Source organism: Paroedura picta, chromosome 2 (assembly GCF_049243985.1).
Source record: "Paroedura picta isolate Pp20150507F chromosome 2, Ppicta_v3.0, whole genome shotgun sequence".
Classification (NCBI taxonomy): Eukaryota; Metazoa; Chordata; class Lepidosauria; order Squamata; family Gekkonidae; genus Paroedura; species Paroedura picta.
Genome location: NC_135370.1, coordinates 153,436,461 through 153,453,672, shown reverse-complemented (window position 1 = coordinate 153,453,672; position 17,212 = coordinate 153,436,461). Strand labels below are relative to the sequence as shown.

Sequence of the window (17,212 nt, the reverse complement as noted above, 5' to 3'; positions counted from 1 at the left end):
GGGAAGAGCCCTCACCACTTAGATCCTATGGAGGAAGAATAGATACTAAGAAGATACACACATCTGTGTTTTCAAGGGCAACCCCTTTCACCTTTGGGTCACGGGAAAGACTATAATTCATTCCTTTAATTGAGGTTTTACAGGATATTTACTAGCTGAGGTTGTTTTGTGAGAATTCCTCAGGATTACGCAGCCTTTCCCAGAAGTCTGGAACCCACTTTACCTGTTGCTGTACAGACCTAGTCTATTTCTCCAAAATGGAAACAATAAATGATCAATCGATTGATTGGTTGACTCCTGCATGTCATGACTTCTGGGATTCCTTGATGTCTGAAAAAATATTTCAGGGGTTCTTCAGTTAGGACTACATTTGACTAATGTAGTTTTCATTCATTGACAGTCCTAATTTAAATTTTAAAATGCACTCATGGTTTTTTAAAATCATAATTGTTTTATTTATATTGTAAGCGGCTTTGAGTTCTACAAAGTAGAAAAGGCAGTTAATAAATGTTGAAAATAAATCCCTGCCTGTCCTTTTCCCTACTTTCCTCCAGTGCATTTGTACATAGGAAACCTATTTTTCTCAGTGAGAAAGTGGAAATTATTCCAATTTCCACTGAATTCTGTCCCTTTCCCTAAATTGCTCCTGACCAGAGTGATATTCTGTGCATCTGTGATGCCTAGTTGATCCTCAAGAGCCTAGCAAATAGTCCATACTTTGATCATGTTTGGTATTAGAATAGATATTCCTTCCATTCAGTCTTTAAAAACTGCTGTTCCAAATTATATATATGGGTTGACTTAATTTGTTGCCGAAGATCCATTGGTTTCTCTTCATAGCCTTCCAGCTGGTTGAGCCATTTGTCCAGCTGCTTAAAGTTAACCAACATCATTTTTAATTAACTTATATAAAGGGTTGGCAAACTAGTCTCTGCCACCATCAAGGGAGCAGCTGGTTAAGAGTTTGTTTTTCAGAAGTGTACAACAAACTGCATCCAAACCTATTTCTTCTTGCTACTATTTCAAATCCATTTCTTCTTAATAATGAAAAAAACTATTGAACTATTTCTGTAACAACAAGCTTGTTTGATCTTTTGAGAAGTACCTTCCTATAGCAGTGTATTGTTTTGTAAAGATTGTTGTGCTACAAAGTTTGGAATCTAGTTTACTGCAGTGGGCTCTGCCTTAGAGGCCATTTTCTCCATCTGGAGATCAGTTGTAATAGCCAGAGATCTCCAGCTACAACCTGGAGGATGGCAACCCTAGTTACAAGCTTCAGTAGGGCTGTTACCCCGTACATTCTTCTTTAAGAATAACCAATTAGTTTCTGAGTTTAAAAGTAATACTAAAAACAGCTTGATTCACATTTAATCACAGCGTTTTAAAAGTAATACTAAACACAGCTTGATTCATATTTAATCACAGCGTCTTTCAGCAGTCTAACTATATATCATGCAGCGTATAGTTGATGAATTTTGATTTCTAGGATTCCTTAGTTCAAGAATCACTAGCTTCCAGCTGATGAGCCGTCCAGCTATTGCTTCCCGCAAGGCGTGGCTAGTTGGGAGGACGCGCCTGGCCCTTTAAGGAGTGGGCGCGGCCTGGCCTCCAGGACTACCGCTTTGCCCTATTGCTGTGCCTTGGGGCGCGGGCGTACGGCGCTTCGGGCCGTTCCGTAGAGAAGTTGTCGCGATCCATCCTGGAAGTTGTAGTCTCGTCCGCCCTTTAGCGGAAGCGTGCTTCGGGGCTTGCGAACTACGACTCCCGCGATGCTGTGCGACAGGGGCCCCTGCCGCCGGTGAGGCCGCTCTCTCTCAGTGGCAGGGCGGCTAGTTCAAGTTGCCATAGCGGCGGGGTGAGTGGGGAGCTGGCCCGGTGCCGGACAGTTGGAGCAGGCGGCGTCGGCGCGGCATGGTTCGACCCTAAGAGGTGAGAGGGAGCGGGTATGCGTGTCCCGGGGTGGAATCACTGGGCCTGGATGGGGCGGATATGTGTAGCCCGAATGAATTGCCGGGGTGATCTTCCGCCGGGACCCAGTGTACTTTATGGGGTGGCTGCCTTACGCTTCCATGTAGGAAACTTGATGGAGCAGGCTGCTGTCGAGGACTTTTCAAAACTGTTGCCCTTGTCCTTACTGCAGGTGAAGAATCTTAATAGTACTGCGATTGAATACGCTTTCTCTTCCACTCCCGGTATTGCAGCTGCAGAAGAAGAATTAGTTCTTGTATGCCGCTTTTCTCTACCCAAAGGAGTCTCAAAGTGGCTTACAGTCGCCTTCCCATTCCTCTCCCCACAACAGACTCCCTGTGAGGTGGGTGAGGCTGAGAGAGCCCTGATATCACTGCTGGGGCAGAACAGTTTTATCAGGGCTGGGGTGAGCCCAAGGCTCCCCAAGCTGCCTCTGTGTGTGTGTGTGTGTTTGTAAAACTGCACTTGCCCCGAAATTGAAATGCAAAGAAGCAGACAGTAAAATAGAAAATGTACATGGAATTTTATTCTTCTGTTCAGCTAACTGCAGCACTTCCTCCAATGCTAGAAACTTTTCTGTGATGCAATAGCTTCTTCAGAGCACCATGCTTTGAAATTGACTCCTTGTGTCAGAGGAAGGTTCTGCTACTAGCAGCTTATATTCGCCTTCCCTTTCCTCTCCCTGCAACAGACACTCTGTGGGGTGAGTGAGGCTGAGAGAGCCCTGATATCATTGCTCAGTCAGGACAGCTTTATCAGTGCTGTGGCAAGGCCAAAGTTACCCAGCTGGCTGCATGTGAAGGAGGAGGAGTGGGGAATCAAACCTGACTCACCAGATTAGAAGTCTGTGCTCCTAACCACTACACCAAGCAAATATCACTTTTGCCTAGGTAGGGTATATACAATTCTTTTAGTGCAATCCAGGGACCCAGCCCCGCTGAACAGACCTGGGGAGAATTCTGAGTAGAATTTGTTTAGAGTTGTTTTCCGGTCTCGTAACCATCTTTATTTAGGAGTAACTTACTGTTAACGTTAATAGTACTTTTGTCTGGGGAAAGCTGCAGTCCTTCTGAGGAGTAAAGCTCATTGGATGCAGTGCAAGTGATAACTGGGCCCTGTGTACATTTATTTATTGATTTCTTCATTCGGCTTATATTTCGCCTCTCACTGTGAAGTTTAGTTAGAAATAAGTTTATTTAGGATTGTGAACTTTCACTGCTCACTGGGGGACAAAGTGCAAGCTGCTTGAGATGATGAGTGCTGCTGGTTTTCTATGATCTGGCTTTCCAGAAAGCTGCTGAAGCAATGGGGGTGTAGGAGACCATAGAGTATTTTGATCCAGGAGTAATTGGCACGTAACTGGCCAGTAATGTATGTGTGAGAATTTAAATACATTGACACATATGTAAATATTGCAGATAGGGTGGCTTTTATAGGTGAAACTGAAATTGTAAAAGCATGACATGAAAATATTTAACAGCCAGGGCAACTTAAATGAAACCTCCACTTCCAAGTAATCTTCTTGGACCAGGAGGAGGCATTGGCTCTCCAGGGCAGCTGTGTGAAACAGGGTTCTAGAGTAGGTGGACAGCCTGGTCTTATACTACTGAGTTGTGATTTACGTAGTAGTGATTGCCAGTGAAGTAGTGTGGGCTTATCTGTGAAAACTCTATTACTGAAGTGCCACAAGACTTCATTTTTGTACTAGCGACCCGTCTGATTGTTCAGATCTTCCCCTTCTGTCTGTCAGCAGTGTGTCCCTGACCAATGGGGGTTTATATGCCATGCCGCACTGCCAAAAATCATTTGGGGGAAGCTATGCCTTTTCATGTGCCAGTCTATATACGCTTGCAGTGTACATATATGTGATGCGCCTCGTATGTAGCTGTACTATTCTATTTTGAGAGGCAAGCCCCCCCCCAATAAAAGGATGAATTAGTCTAAGTCAGTGGTTCTCAACCTGGGGTTCGGGACCCCTTTGGGGGTCGAACAACCCTTTCACAGGGGTCATGGCAGAGCAAGCAGCTTGGCTGGGGGGCGGTGTCTCCACTGTTGCCGCTCCTCCTGCATGTGGAAAAGAGCGAGATCGGCATGGTGGGACAAGAGGCAGAACTGAACTGAGAAACCACAGGGGGAAAAAAAACAATTTCTATACCATCATGAACACTGGATCTTAATGCAATTGGTCAGTTTCAGTTTAATTTCTGTGAAAGAACACTTGCATAATTCTATGGTTGGGGGTCACCACAACATGAGGAACTGTATTAAAGGGTCGCAGCATTAGGAAAGTTGAGAACCGCTGGTCTAAGGGTTAACCTGATTTGGAACCGGAGCCCACTGCTTATCTGCATGAAAAAGAAACACCATGTTTTTCACACTTAGGGAAACAGGGTGATGAGAAAATTTTTAAAAAGCTAGACCAGTGAAATGGTGTGCTACAGGCCTGATGTTAGACTTTTCTACTTGTGAGAGAAGTTAGTCATGGTTAGCAGATTATTTTCCTGTGTCCCTTTATTTCTCCTTCTCTGTCTTGTGTAGATAACTTCTTGATAGCCCCACTTGAGAAATGCTGCTTTGCATCCTAGCACAGTCTCTAGAGCTTAATTGCAACCAGTTTAAAACTAAGCCACAACTTTTTCAGCTTTCAGTAGATTAGCAAGGATGTTGTTGCTGGCAGAGTAATTAACACAGCAATGGTTCCCACTGATTAAAGTGTAGATAAAAGTTTATTTAGGAATTAATATACCATATATACATGCATATAAGCCGAGGAGGACTTTTTCTATGTGAATACTGTGCTGAAAAACTCTGCTTATACACGAGTATATACGGTAGTTGATAGGAAAGAGGAGAGAAAGAGATAGGTTCCTAACTACATCTCTTTAGCAGGGGAGGGAGGGAAGATGGAGTTGACCTGAGAAGGTTCTGCTCTCATTATCCTATCTAATTGTCTTCCTGCTATGCTATGCAGGGCCGGCTTCTCTTCTTTGACACCAGGCCTTAGCCTTTTTCAACAGTCATTCGATGTGAGTTCCTTCTGCAGCCCCTAGAAATCTTTTCCTGCTCCAGAGAGCACAACAGAGAGTGATTTCAATGTAACTTAGGTTGTATGGTCCGTTGCTTTGAAACATACTTTGCTTTTGAACTGTCTCTCTTGCTGTATTGAAGATTCCTCTTACAGCAGATATCAGGAATCATAGAATCTAACCTGAGCCGTGATTTCAGTGTAACTTAGGCAAGGCAAGACAGCTAATTCATATGACTGTAGTTGCACAGTAGCTTGTTTGGGCTGCTCTCTGTGCAGAGTGGCAGCATACTTAATTATCATGCTGGTACAACGCCTGCCTGGTTTACGGACCTCTGGCGCGCTTGTTAAGTGTATGCACAGGCCAGTGAAAACAAGGCACTTGGTGAGTGCAAAGGTGTGCTGTTGAGTTCTTTTGCCGTGCCAACGTTACATTTAAATCAGGCCTTTGTTATGTAACTGAGGCAACATAGAGGCTCTGCTGTCCATTCCAATCTGCTCACCATTGTACAGCTGTTGGCACTGTGGTGTGGTGCAGGTTGTTACATTTTGTGTGGTCCAAATGAAGTGTTAATGAGCAGATGATGGGGGTGTAGTGGTTTTGATACGAGCTCTGCCCTTGTTTTATTTGTCATTTTATCCTAACATAGATCTTTCGGTGGGTTGCTGGGATATGGTCTTGTTCAAGTCTCTCTCTTCTCCTTCCCCTTAATTTCCCAATCGGTTCATGCTGCTTAATGACACAGAATAGATTCAGTGCGGCTAAAACAAATACAAATGTCGGACCAAGATCTCAGTTTGACTCAGCTTCCTTTTCCTGTCCTTTGCAGGCTGGAGTTGTGACTTCCCCCACCCTATTTCACAACTCTTCTTCCTTTATTCAGAACAGTGTTCTTCCAAACTGTACTCTAGAAGAAGCTTACTGGAGGTAATGATAGATAAGTTCCCTGAAAGTTAGTGTTCACCTAACTTTCTCTGTGATGTACAAATGTATGAGTGTGTTCTAGACTGTTGGCATGCCTGAATTGATAAGCCTAACAGATGTGGGCCATGTGCACATATAAATGGAGTGAGTGCTTTGCAGCATGCCTCAGAATCCCTCTGCAGTGTTGAGATTCCATGCAAAGATGTCCAGGGCTCTTCTGCTGAGAAGGTATGCCCTAAAAGTAGTACATTGGGAAATGATAGTCTAGAGTAGCTGGTCTTCCTTTGCCTTGAAGCTAGTTTGGGAACATCAGTTGGGAAAGTGGATGAATGTCAGTTTTTGAAAAGAAGCTTTCCTCCATAGGAGTGAAAAGAACTGACGCAGCATACTAAAAGGCAGATCAAATGAGGTCCTTTCCCTTCACACTGAATAGGTTGTATGGTCCATTGCTTTGAAACGTATTTTGCTTTTGAACTATCTCTCTTGCTGTATTTAAGATTCCACTTATAGCCGATATCAAGAATCATAGAATGAAATCTAGCCGTGATGTATTTAGAGGAGCTGTGTTAGTTGTCAGCTTTGGAAAATCCAATGAACGGACTCAATTAACATGCTCTAAATGGTGACGAGAAAACAACTTAACCCTATTAAGAGGACTCTCTGGTGCCTACAGAAATTTGGCTGTATATGTGGTCGCAACTTGTTTAGGTAAACAAAAGAGAATGGCGATTCAGAGTTGTGTAAGTAGAAAGCTACCCTATTTTGGGATGAATTAGTCTATTCAGCCAGCTACACCCTCCTCTTTTTATTAACCAATCTTTTCAATGTTGCCCTTGGTACTGGCTTTGAGAAGAGCCTTTCATTTTTCTCAGTCACAATGATGCCTTCGCTTATTTTCTGAGATGCTGCTAAAAATAGCTGTTTTTAGAAGCTTGAAGATATGGCCCAGTCCCAAAGCTTGCTTTGCCAGCAAAGAAGTATGCCTGAGAGTCCGTGTGCTGGGCCTTGCACAGTAACATTTCCACAGTATGGGAAATGTTTTGTGTGTCACGTGGACTGGTATGGCAAGTCAATTATCTAAGGTTAGGATTCAGTAAAAAATAGGAAACCAAAGATAAAACCATTTTATCCTGGAAACAGCCCTGTGAAATAGATTAAGCTGAGTGTTTGACTGGCCCAAGATCACCCAGCAAGTTTCAAGGGCAGAGTTGGGATTTGGATTTGGGTCTCCCAGAGCCTAGTCCATCACAGTGCTCCTGGAGGAAAATCACCAAGTTTCAAAAGATGGCTACCAGTTTGGGCGCAGGTACTCAACATTGTGTTTCTTTGTTTCCACAGACCAAATAAATGTAATTGCACTGGAGCACCCGAGGATTAGGCCAAGGATTATGAGTTTATCCCGAGTTCTCATCCTGTATCATTGCTGTGCTGCATGTTATTGAGCAGTGCATCGGTGGTTTCTCCTGTTGTGAGAATATCAAAATCAAAAGCTGTTGTGTTTAACTAGGAGCTCTCTGGGGAAAAAGGAGAGCAGCATTGGGTATGGGAAAAGATATAATACAATGCTTACTTCAGTTTTGTCTTTGGGCCAGGCCTGCTCCGGAGTACTTGAGATGAAACAGCTATTGGCTGCTGTCTGAAAAACCAGGCTAGTGCTTTGCCAAAGCACGCTGCTGCAAATAAAAAGCAGGAAATGAATATCAAGCTGACACATTGATGTTAATTATTTATTTCTGGAAAGCCAAAACGGGTCCTGGTCAAACCTCGTTTCCACAAATCCTAACCATTGGTGGCTCTAATATTTCAAAAAAGCCACTTTGGGTGGAGCACTGTCTGGGACACCTCTGGGTGTCCAGCCTGCACTTCCACCTGCATGATCCAATCTGGGCGCACCCAGCAAAGCTGGGCACACCCGGATTGGACTGGCCCCTGGATCGCTCGCCTCCAGAACCTGGCTGAGAGGCGCTAAGCCAGCCTCGCGGCCGGACACTGCCTGGCTGACGAGGAGGGTGCTCCTGTGGCACCGTACCTTCACCGCTGATCGGCCCGCCCGCCACCAGCCATGGCAGGCCAACCGGCAGTGCGGCCATCGCACTGTGCACCTGCTGCTTTGGCCGCCACATGCCAGACAGACCACCTGCGGGGCCATTGCCCCAGCCAGCAGCATGATGCTCTGCTTGTCTGCCGCATGCCCTCTGCCCGCCTGCTGATCTGTCGGCTTCACTGCCAGTTCCTATGGTAGGTCAGGCGCCCACTAGCCCCCGTTGCATTCTTGGATGCAATGGGCTTGAAGGCTAGTAATGTGAAATAAATAAAGCTCCTGCGCTGGAATGTGAGCTTGGGAGGAAAATGCTCCTATGTAGTTCTGCTCTTCTAGGATGTTGTGCTGGCAAAAGGATCTGTGTGCACCAAAATGGCTGCCCCCAATGATAAGAGTGGCATGTTGATTAAGTAGCAGAATAAACAACTACCAGAAGTTTGGGAGAATGGGCATTAACTCTCAAAAGCAAGAGTTAGATTAATCCTGTCTCGGTAAGGCAACTGAACTGAAAACAAACAAGGGAGCAAAATGAAATGGAGTTTTGAAGAACTAATACCCTAGGATTGCAGTGCTTTTTAAAAGCAAACGCTGTCTCACTTTTCATTTGAATAAGTTCCAAATATTTGAGAAGTAATGGAGGAGCAGTGTTTTTTAAGTCTAATGTTTGCAGCAGTGGCATCTCAAAGTGGGGGAGGAGATAAGTAACCTTGTGGTTACTGTGAGTTTGGATTTTTTGGCTGTCCATTCAAACATTTCTTTGTAAATATTCCTTCAGGCAGTTGATTGTAGCCGGCTCAGAACACTTTTGCTTTTCCACAAGAGTTCTCAGGCTATTATAACTTGTATAATCTAAACACCACCCCTATGATTCATTGTGTTCATGTTAAGCCTTCTGTTACAAGGTTTGTTCAGTTACATGTGTGGGAAGTGTTTTGGAAGTTATTGTTCATTTAATGCTATGTATTATATGCACATGTCTGGGTATTCTGATGTTCAAAGAAAATGTAAAGCTTTAAGAATGATTAATTTTCATCTGTTCAGATACCGATGGCAGATTCATCCAGCGAATCCGACACCTTTCGTCATAGAGTTGGGAGGCGCTGTCCTTTAAGAGCACCTTGCAGTAGAACCCGAAATCGTGGTGCTGAAGATGTAACTGAGAAGATCCATACTCTGGCAAGCACTTTACAGGTTGCTATTTATGGCACATTTCATGCATCTTGCAAAAGCCAAAGGAGTGTCTGTAGTTCTGTCTGGTGAAGAAGTTGATTCGTTTGCCTTGTTGTGTGTCTGTGAGAAATATTGCTTGTGACTTACAAAGTATCAAGTATATTTGGGAACAAACCATTGTGGTTACTGCACTTATTTCTGTCAGTTTGAATGCAAAATAGAGTTGATATAAAATAATCCATTAGAGTTTAACTCCGAAGGCACAGTTATCTGCATTTAAATTCCATTGATGATGATAACAAATCCCTGTTTTTTTGTTTGTTTTTTTTAACTATGAGTTTTGTATTTACAGTTAATATTAACCTTGGTCATGAGCAAATCTTATTTTTTTTTTTTACATACAAAAATTGTAGTAAAAGCTGCAGTACTCAAAAGCTCGGAAAATGTACAGTAGAGGGATAGGGAATATAAGACTGACAGATGTCATAAACATACATGTTGTATTTATTTCAGTTTTGATATTTCTGCAGTCCTTCCTTTTCACCAAAATAGTACATCCCAATTGTGTTCAAAATAAAACCACAATCAAGAAAGCATTTTGTTGGTGCAAACAAAATTGTTGGTCTGGAGCCCGTTAAATGTCTGGAATGTATTTGGACTTTTTGCAGAAAGCAACGGAGTCAGATTGTGACCCGCTAACTAATAAAAACTAGAGGAAGTAGAAATTTGGGATAAAATGAACAATTTCCATCAATGTAGCAACATAAATAACAGGATCTCTGTTTGCTGCAGCCATTTTCTTAAATAATTTCTAGTCAAGGCGAATAGTGACTATTGTAGAGAAGTTTGTGGATGACACCATATTATTCAAGCTGGCAAAATCTGTCACCTGGCCATGAAGGAAGGATCTTGCAGACTGGCCAAGTGAGCTAAAGGAAAGGTTGATACAGTTTAGAGCTAAAAACCTTAATTTTGCATATGCCCTGATTGTATTCTAAATTGACTGTGACACTTAGGAAAGCGATTTTGGAGGTTGAAGTTGTCATCTTATTGAAACAACAATTAGTGCAGAATGCTGTAGTTATCAAAGAGGTAAATGATTATGATGATGGAAGGAATTGAAGATGATAGGAGATGTGGTAATGCAAATTAGTGGTCCATCCGAAGCTTGGATCTAGCAGGATGGGAGTCTCTTCAGTGAGGCACAGTCCTAAGCTCTAGAGCAGGGGTAGTCAATCTGTGGTCCTCCAGATGTTCATGGAATACAATTGTAGTCCATGAACATATGGAGGACCACAGGTTGACTATCCCTGCTCTAGTGGACCAGTTTGGCTTTACTACTCAGATATGCTGACACATAGAAACAATGCTTGTGTTCCTGGCTGATTTAAGGGTGATTTAAGGGTGGGTGGTCCTTAGTTATTAAACATCCCTAATTCTGAAAACTACAATTCTGAATCCTTATTTAGTGTTAAATGAACTCCAGGAAGTGGCAGAGCTTCTAAAGATGTAGTGTTCATTGCTTGGATTTCAGTCTTAATGATGTCTTATCTTGTTATCTGCTTAAAGGATACCAACCGGAACCTGAGGCACGTGGACCAAATGCTGGACCAGTATCGTGAGTACAACAGTGAACAGGCGGAAGCAATTGCAAATGTGAGCGCCTTCTGGTATTACTTTAATTTACCCAGTGTGTTTTCCTGCCCACTTCCATGTTGATTTCAGGAGAGGGCTGGCATTGTATTCCACTTTCCTCCATTTCAGGCTGAAGCGTAGGGGAGAGCGGTGACTATATGTGCCTCAGCCTTGTTTCTTCTTCTTAACTTCTGCTCTGAGCCAAGTGTGCTATGCCTTATCAGACTGCTGCATCTAGAGTGTGAACTTTTCTAGTGCCTTATTTTAAACTAGGACTAGCATGGTGTCTTAGGCTTGAAGTCAGGAAATGTTCCACTAGGGCTGCACAGTAATTTCCTGTGGTGCTCTGATAAGATTCCTTTATGACTCTTTTTTTATTTTGAGAAAACAACAGGCATGTGCTTTGAAGTACTACTTGCTTCTTCCTTTTCCATGTAAAGACATCCATTTTCTTGAACAGTAATCTTTGTCCAGTGAATCACCCATCTAGCAGGTGCTTAGAACTTCTTGTCTTGGTTACATCTAGTTAGTATTACCAGCAAAGTTCTTGGTATTGTTTTTCCTACGCAATCTGTTTCACATGCTGTCTTCAATATATTGTATATATATATATACAATATATTGTATGTCTTCCCAAGCACACCTGATACCGCTGCATGTTTGAACCTCACTTTTTCAATTTTCCACATTAGCCACTCCAATAAGGGTAGCAGTCTAGGAAAGATGTGCATCTCTAGTAGTTTAAAAAGTATAGGTCACAAATTAAAAGAAAATCCCAGTTCTGCATATATATATATACTATAAGTGGCTCAGTGGGCAGAACTCATGCAATACAGATAAGAGACAATACAGGTAAGAAGCTAAAATGTTAAGGCTTTTAATAAAGTCATGCCATCTGAGTGTAACTGCATGTGTTGTTGTTTTTTAAATAGTCAGATGTGACTGCCCACAATCCTGTTCAGAAGGTAGCACATTGCTGTTTTATTGAGTGAATGGAGTTCCTTGTATATTATATAGTTTTTGGTATGCATCATTGTCCTAGCTACCTGATCATGCATTTTGTTGCATTTTAACACAGCTTAAAGAAACTCTGGAGCAGTCTATCGGCCAGCTAAGGAGTCAGCGATTGAGAAACTCTGGAGTAAGAAGTGCCTCCCTTTCCAGCTTATATCCTAGTGATTTGGATGGTGGTGCTCCAGGTATGTTCTAGTGAACCATTCTCTGTCTTCTCTCTTGCCTGGGGAAGAATACGTGGATTTATTCTCATTTTATCCTTATAACAGCCTTGGGAGGGTAAGGTTTGGGAACCAAAGTGACCTCAGCAGGGTATAGTGCCACCAAGTAATTTTCTCTAGGGGAACTTATCTTTATCACCTGGAAGGCAAATGTGATTGTGGATGATCTCCAGCCCCCATTTGGAGTAAGGACACTGTAGTTCACCTGGAGGAAATGGCTGCTTTGGAGGGTGGACTTCCAAGGTCCCTCCCCAGGCTCCACCCCCCAAATCTCTATACATTTCCTAAGTTGAGTTGGGATCTTCTTTCCATTCAACAGCCGTCCTGGCTTTATCTGCCCCTCTGCCTTAAGATGTTCTCCTTCTTGCCCTCAGGCAGCATCTAGCTAGGAAAACCATTGCCCAGTTGTGTGGTGTTAGTATAATGACCCACGGGAATTGCATCCAAAGGTTCACCTTCTGGCCCAACAGAACAAAGACCCACGACATTTGGTACTTGATCCATGTTGGTTTATTATAAGAAAACTTACAGGCGCATATCTTGGTAGTAGAGCATCACAGCAGGGAGATTGACAAAGGCAATTTGAACAAAGCACCTACAGGTGTATATATGGGCTTGGGGTGAGCCCCCTAAGATCTAGGCGGGAAACAAGGTTCTCAAGAGAAAGCATTTGAACTCAAGAGGTGCGAATACTGGTGCCAGCTAGGCTGGGTTATCTCCCCAGCTGGCCTTCTACTGCTAGCCGCTACAAGGGTTGTTTAACATTTCAAAGGAGAATACAGTGATATCACTCACCTTGAGCAGGCATAACTAAGGACAAACCAGAAAGGGCGGGGTGGAGTGAAGGATCCCACCTCCAACCCTGGAAAACCAGCAGAGATTGACCATGGACACATGATGGTCACTTTGCCAGGCCCACTTGCATGGTAGGGAAATCTCATGGATTGGGGAACGGGGCAGGGCTCACTTTCCCTTGCATATATATTCATACTGCTTTGTTCCCGATGCTTTGATTAAAGTTCTTGTTTGCTATTCGGATTTCATATGGGCCATCCCCAATTCTGTGACCACTAACCTGATCCTTTTAAGATTGAAAAGGTTACCTTAGTATTTGACTAAATGTATATAAGCAAATTGCTCAAGGGAAAGTCATGCTGATCTACTTTTCTGTCCTTATCCCGTGAAGAAACTCGTCAATTCCAGCCTACCTCTCCTCTCAGGGATTATAGTGAGGCATTGGGCACACAACGTCGGAGATCGAGGTCTGCTGTCCGGTTTGTTGACCAAGCTGCTAATGTAGAACAGGTATTAATTCTTGACAGAAGATACATTTGTGACTCTTCTCTATCCATCTTTCCCTCTAATAGAAATAGTTTCATAAAGAGTCCGGGGTGCCTTTTGGCGACATACTCTCTTCATGACAACTTCTTGATATTGTGTTAGGTGGAAGAACATATAGCCAGACTAAATTGTGTCAAGAAGCAATATGCTTGTCTTTAGTATGAATTGTTAAAAACCTTACAACAAATTCAGTTGTAAAAGTAGTCTTCCTGCGCTTGTTTGAGGTGAACCAGAGAAAACACCAATAGGATTTTAAATCTTGCTGCAATTGTTAGCACTAGTTTAGCGCAAAATGCTATTTTTAATCTTGATCTTGAAGAATTAAACTGACTTCTTGTTGGTGCGAGTGTTGGCCTTCCACTCTTGATCCTGTAAAACACATTAATCTCCCTGTGTATTTTGTGTGATGTTATAAGCAGTCAGCAAATCCCATAGTCGAGAAATTCCCTTAGAGCTTTTAGGATGAGTTCTTGTTCATTAAATAAAGAGAACTTAATGAATTGATATCTGCCATAAGCAGCAAGTCATGTCCATCTCAGAAACCCTCTTGAATGGCTACTGTTGGGTTGGACATAACCCTTCTTGCTTTCTCATTCCTGCAGATTTTTCTCCTCTCTGCCCGCCAGCTGGCTTACCGTAAAGGGGCCATGACTTAGTGGATCAGCATCTGTTTTGCATTGCAGAAGGATTTAGGTTCAGTCCCCAGTATCAATAATTTAAAAAAATCATGTAGTAGGTGATGTGAAATAACTCTCTCTTGAGACCCAGAAAGGTCACTGCCAATCTGAGTGGACAATACTGGCTTCAATCAACCAGTGGATGCTTTAATGCAGCTTCATGTGGGGTTAGGCGACTCTTGGGAACAGTTCGAGAGCTGATTATTATTATTAATTTAATTTATATACCACCTTTCCATACTGGCTCAGGGTGTTGTGTATCAGTAGGAATAACAATAATATAAATTAATTAACATTAAAATATTAAAAACAATTAAAGCTACACTTCACAATTAGAATTCCATTCAACAGTGTGTGTTGAGGGAATCTAAGTGGAATTGGAGATTCCTCTGTTTTGTCTAACTGTTGAGTAGGAGATGATTTCAACCTACTGTACATTCCCTACAGTTCTTTTGAGAACAACTTCTTGAAAGGTGTAGAGATTGAAGAAAGGGGTAGAAGGCAGCAAAGATCTACATGCTCTGCTGGTGATAGTTCAGATCCAGCCATTTAAAAAAATTATGAGAAGCCTAAAATACCTAGAACTGCACAAAAATACTTGATTCTTGTGCATAGGTTTACAAACTGATACAGTATTTACTCAAAAGCAAGACTAGTTTCCCCCCCCCCCCTCCGGATACATGATGGAGGGGATCGAACTTCAGATGGCACAGCATTCTCAAGATAAAAAAGAGCAGTAGAAAAATCGGCAGAGCTACAAAAGTTGTGAAAGTGGAGTTTAGAAAGAAGAGCAGCAGGAGAACTGTATTTCATGATTTCCACTGATTTTGAAATGTGCTGACTATGAGGACCCTGGCGCACACACTCTTGCCACTCTTGTCTGGTTAGCTTTGAAACATTGTACAATTATGTCGAGTGAAAAAGGTTGTATGCGAGATGTTACTGAAGAGAATGGTTGTGTGTAAAACACCGACTTTGAGCCTGTATCTGTTCACATTACAGTTACACTCTTTGCACCAGTCGCTCAGAGATCTTAGCAGTGAACAAATTCGTCTGGAGGACGATCTCGGCAGAGAGTTTTCACGAAGAAATCGGTATGAGCAGGGAACATGTTGTCGTGGGAGGCTGTGGTAGGTAGGGTTGCTTGAAAAACAATGTTCGGGATAGCAGTAGGCAGTGCTTCTTGGTGTAAAAGAATATTTACCTGGAGTCTCATTTGAGGCTGTTTCATGTGCAGTATTTTTCTTATATGGGGATAGTTATGAAAGGGGGGGACTAAATAGTGCAGGTTTAGTTCGTAGTATGGATAATTGGATCCCCAGCCATGCTAAAGGGAGCAGGGTGAATTTTTAGTTTGATGCATGACTTGAGATCTTCATCTTGCTTTTTCCTGGGGGGTGCCAAGGAGCCAATTTGTCCAATCTCTAAATGGAAGAAGTTGGGTCTAAAAAGCCACAGATCTGTCATTGGGACAATTATTGGTGAACGGGATTGTGGCAGGAATTGGAGAATAAGTCTCCCAACCAAGCTGTCATTTGTTCAGTCACTGGGATATTCTTTTAGCCTGAAATTCAAAATGTAGACATGAACACCACTATGCTCCATGGTCTAGTCTTAAGTAGGTTTGGAACTTTGGGGGAATGAACTTCATAAGCTTATTCAAAAGTGGGATGGACACTGACCCATCCCTCAGTGCAAGGAGGAAGGCGGTTGTTCAGCAGTGGGTAGTTCTTGGATTGCTTTGTTTTTTCCCTCTCTAGCCTGTCCTGCTGTATTTTACTTTGCTGTACAATGCATACTAATTATCTGTGCTTCCTGCTTTATTGGATTTATTTTGGAATGAAATTGTTTTAGAAGCTGAAGTACTTTATCCTGCGAAATAAAATTCCTTGCCGAAATGATTGCAGCCCCATTTAAGCCTATAGACCAAAGGTTCCCAACCAGGGTTCCATGGGAGCTCTGGAAAGGGGGTCTGCAGCCTTTCCCCTCCTACCTTAATGGACTTGGTCACAAGCTAAGGAATGGGCTGCCTCTGCCTAGATGGCTTGGTGAGTCAGCCATGGATGTAAAAATCAAAGTGGTGGAGTTGGTTGTAGCATGGTATGGGGATCTGGGCTGCCTTCTCAGCTCCTACTCTTCATTCCAGCCTATTTGAAGCAAAGTTGCCATGATAGTAAAGGTTGGGTGAGGGAATGAAAGTTGTGCATGGTGATGTTACTTCCAAGGGGTGTGGCAGGGAGGCGTGGCCAGCTGACATCACTTCCTGGGGTCCTCAAAGTCTGAAAATTTATTTTAGGGTTTCCTCCACAGTCAAAAGGTTGAATAAGGCTGCAGTAGACTGTTAAGACTGTCCAAAGACACATGGTCTGACATGCAACGTCATCTATAGGGAGATGGAAACTCAGAATGAAGGGAAGGAGTGAAAGCCAAAATGGTTGAGCTTGACAGCCCTTTCACACTTACATAGTCAACTTGAAGTAAACCAGAACTTCTAATAACTGGAACCTGTCTAGTGGTGGCTCTGGTTCTGATTGAGATGGGTGAAGGAGGAGCCCAAACTGGAGAAAGCTTTCTCCATTAATCTAACTCTGCAGTGATTTAGTTTTAAGTGTTGAGCCAAAGGCAGTAGGTGGGAAGCAGAGTCGGTTTACCATGGGAGATGATATAATGATAGGGATCATCTGAAGAACAACTGTGTTTACTGTCATCTATAAATGGCAGGGCAGGGTTTCATTTTTTTGTTAGTCCATAGGTTCTGCAGGACTCGGAAAGAATGTCCGATATATACCCTTTGAAAATGGTCACTGTTCTGTGAGCAGAACCTGTTTGTGATGGGGATGTGGAATCATGCCCATCCTGCCCTTGCCTGATGTTCTTGTGTTGGACATCACGTTCAAATAAGGGCCTGCTAGGAACAAAGCGAAGAAAGTGTGTGATTATGGTCAGTGTTGGTTATCATGAGCTCCTAAGTACCTCCAAACACAATATACCTACTAAAACCTAGAGGACAAAATGTATAAAACTCAGTTTTTAAAACTGCTTCATAATCCTCTGGGAATATTACTCCTTATGGGGAGAGCCTATGCATGGTGAGTGAGGGGGGACCATCCAAAATACTCCCTATTTACGTACTGGACTTTGAATGGTGGCTGACACATGTATAGGACAGAATGTGTAGGTCTAATGTTTACAACT

The 17,212-nt window shown here is 42.8% G+C and overlaps 1 protein-coding gene across 6 annotated transcripts in view; it reads left to right on the top strand.

The window, feature by feature from the left end:
- The first annotated feature begins 1,717 nt into the window (after positions 1-1,717).
- Positions 1,718-17,212, top strand: part of CEP128 (centrosomal protein 128) — a 237,187-nt gene continuing 221,692 nt past the window's right edge. For 3 of the 6 annotated variants that reach the window (XM_077323398.1, XM_077323395.1, XM_077323397.1), the window contains exons 1-6: positions 1,719-1,929; positions 9,001-9,150; positions 10,699-10,785; positions 11,843-11,963; positions 13,186-13,304; positions 15,020-15,111. In XM_077323398.1, the coding sequence (XP_077179513.1) occupies positions 9,007-9,150; positions 10,699-10,785; positions 11,843-11,963; positions 13,186-13,304; positions 15,020-15,111 (563 nt within the window). In that variant the 5' untranslated portion in view covers positions 1,719-1,929; positions 9,001-9,006. Of the gene's footprint in view, positions 1,930-5,835; positions 5,922-9,000; positions 9,151-10,698; positions 10,786-11,842; positions 11,964-13,185; positions 13,305-15,019; positions 15,112-17,212 lie in introns of those variants that run through there. The other 3 variants (XM_077323396.1, XM_077323393.1, XM_077323394.1) reach the window with 3 other exon arrangements.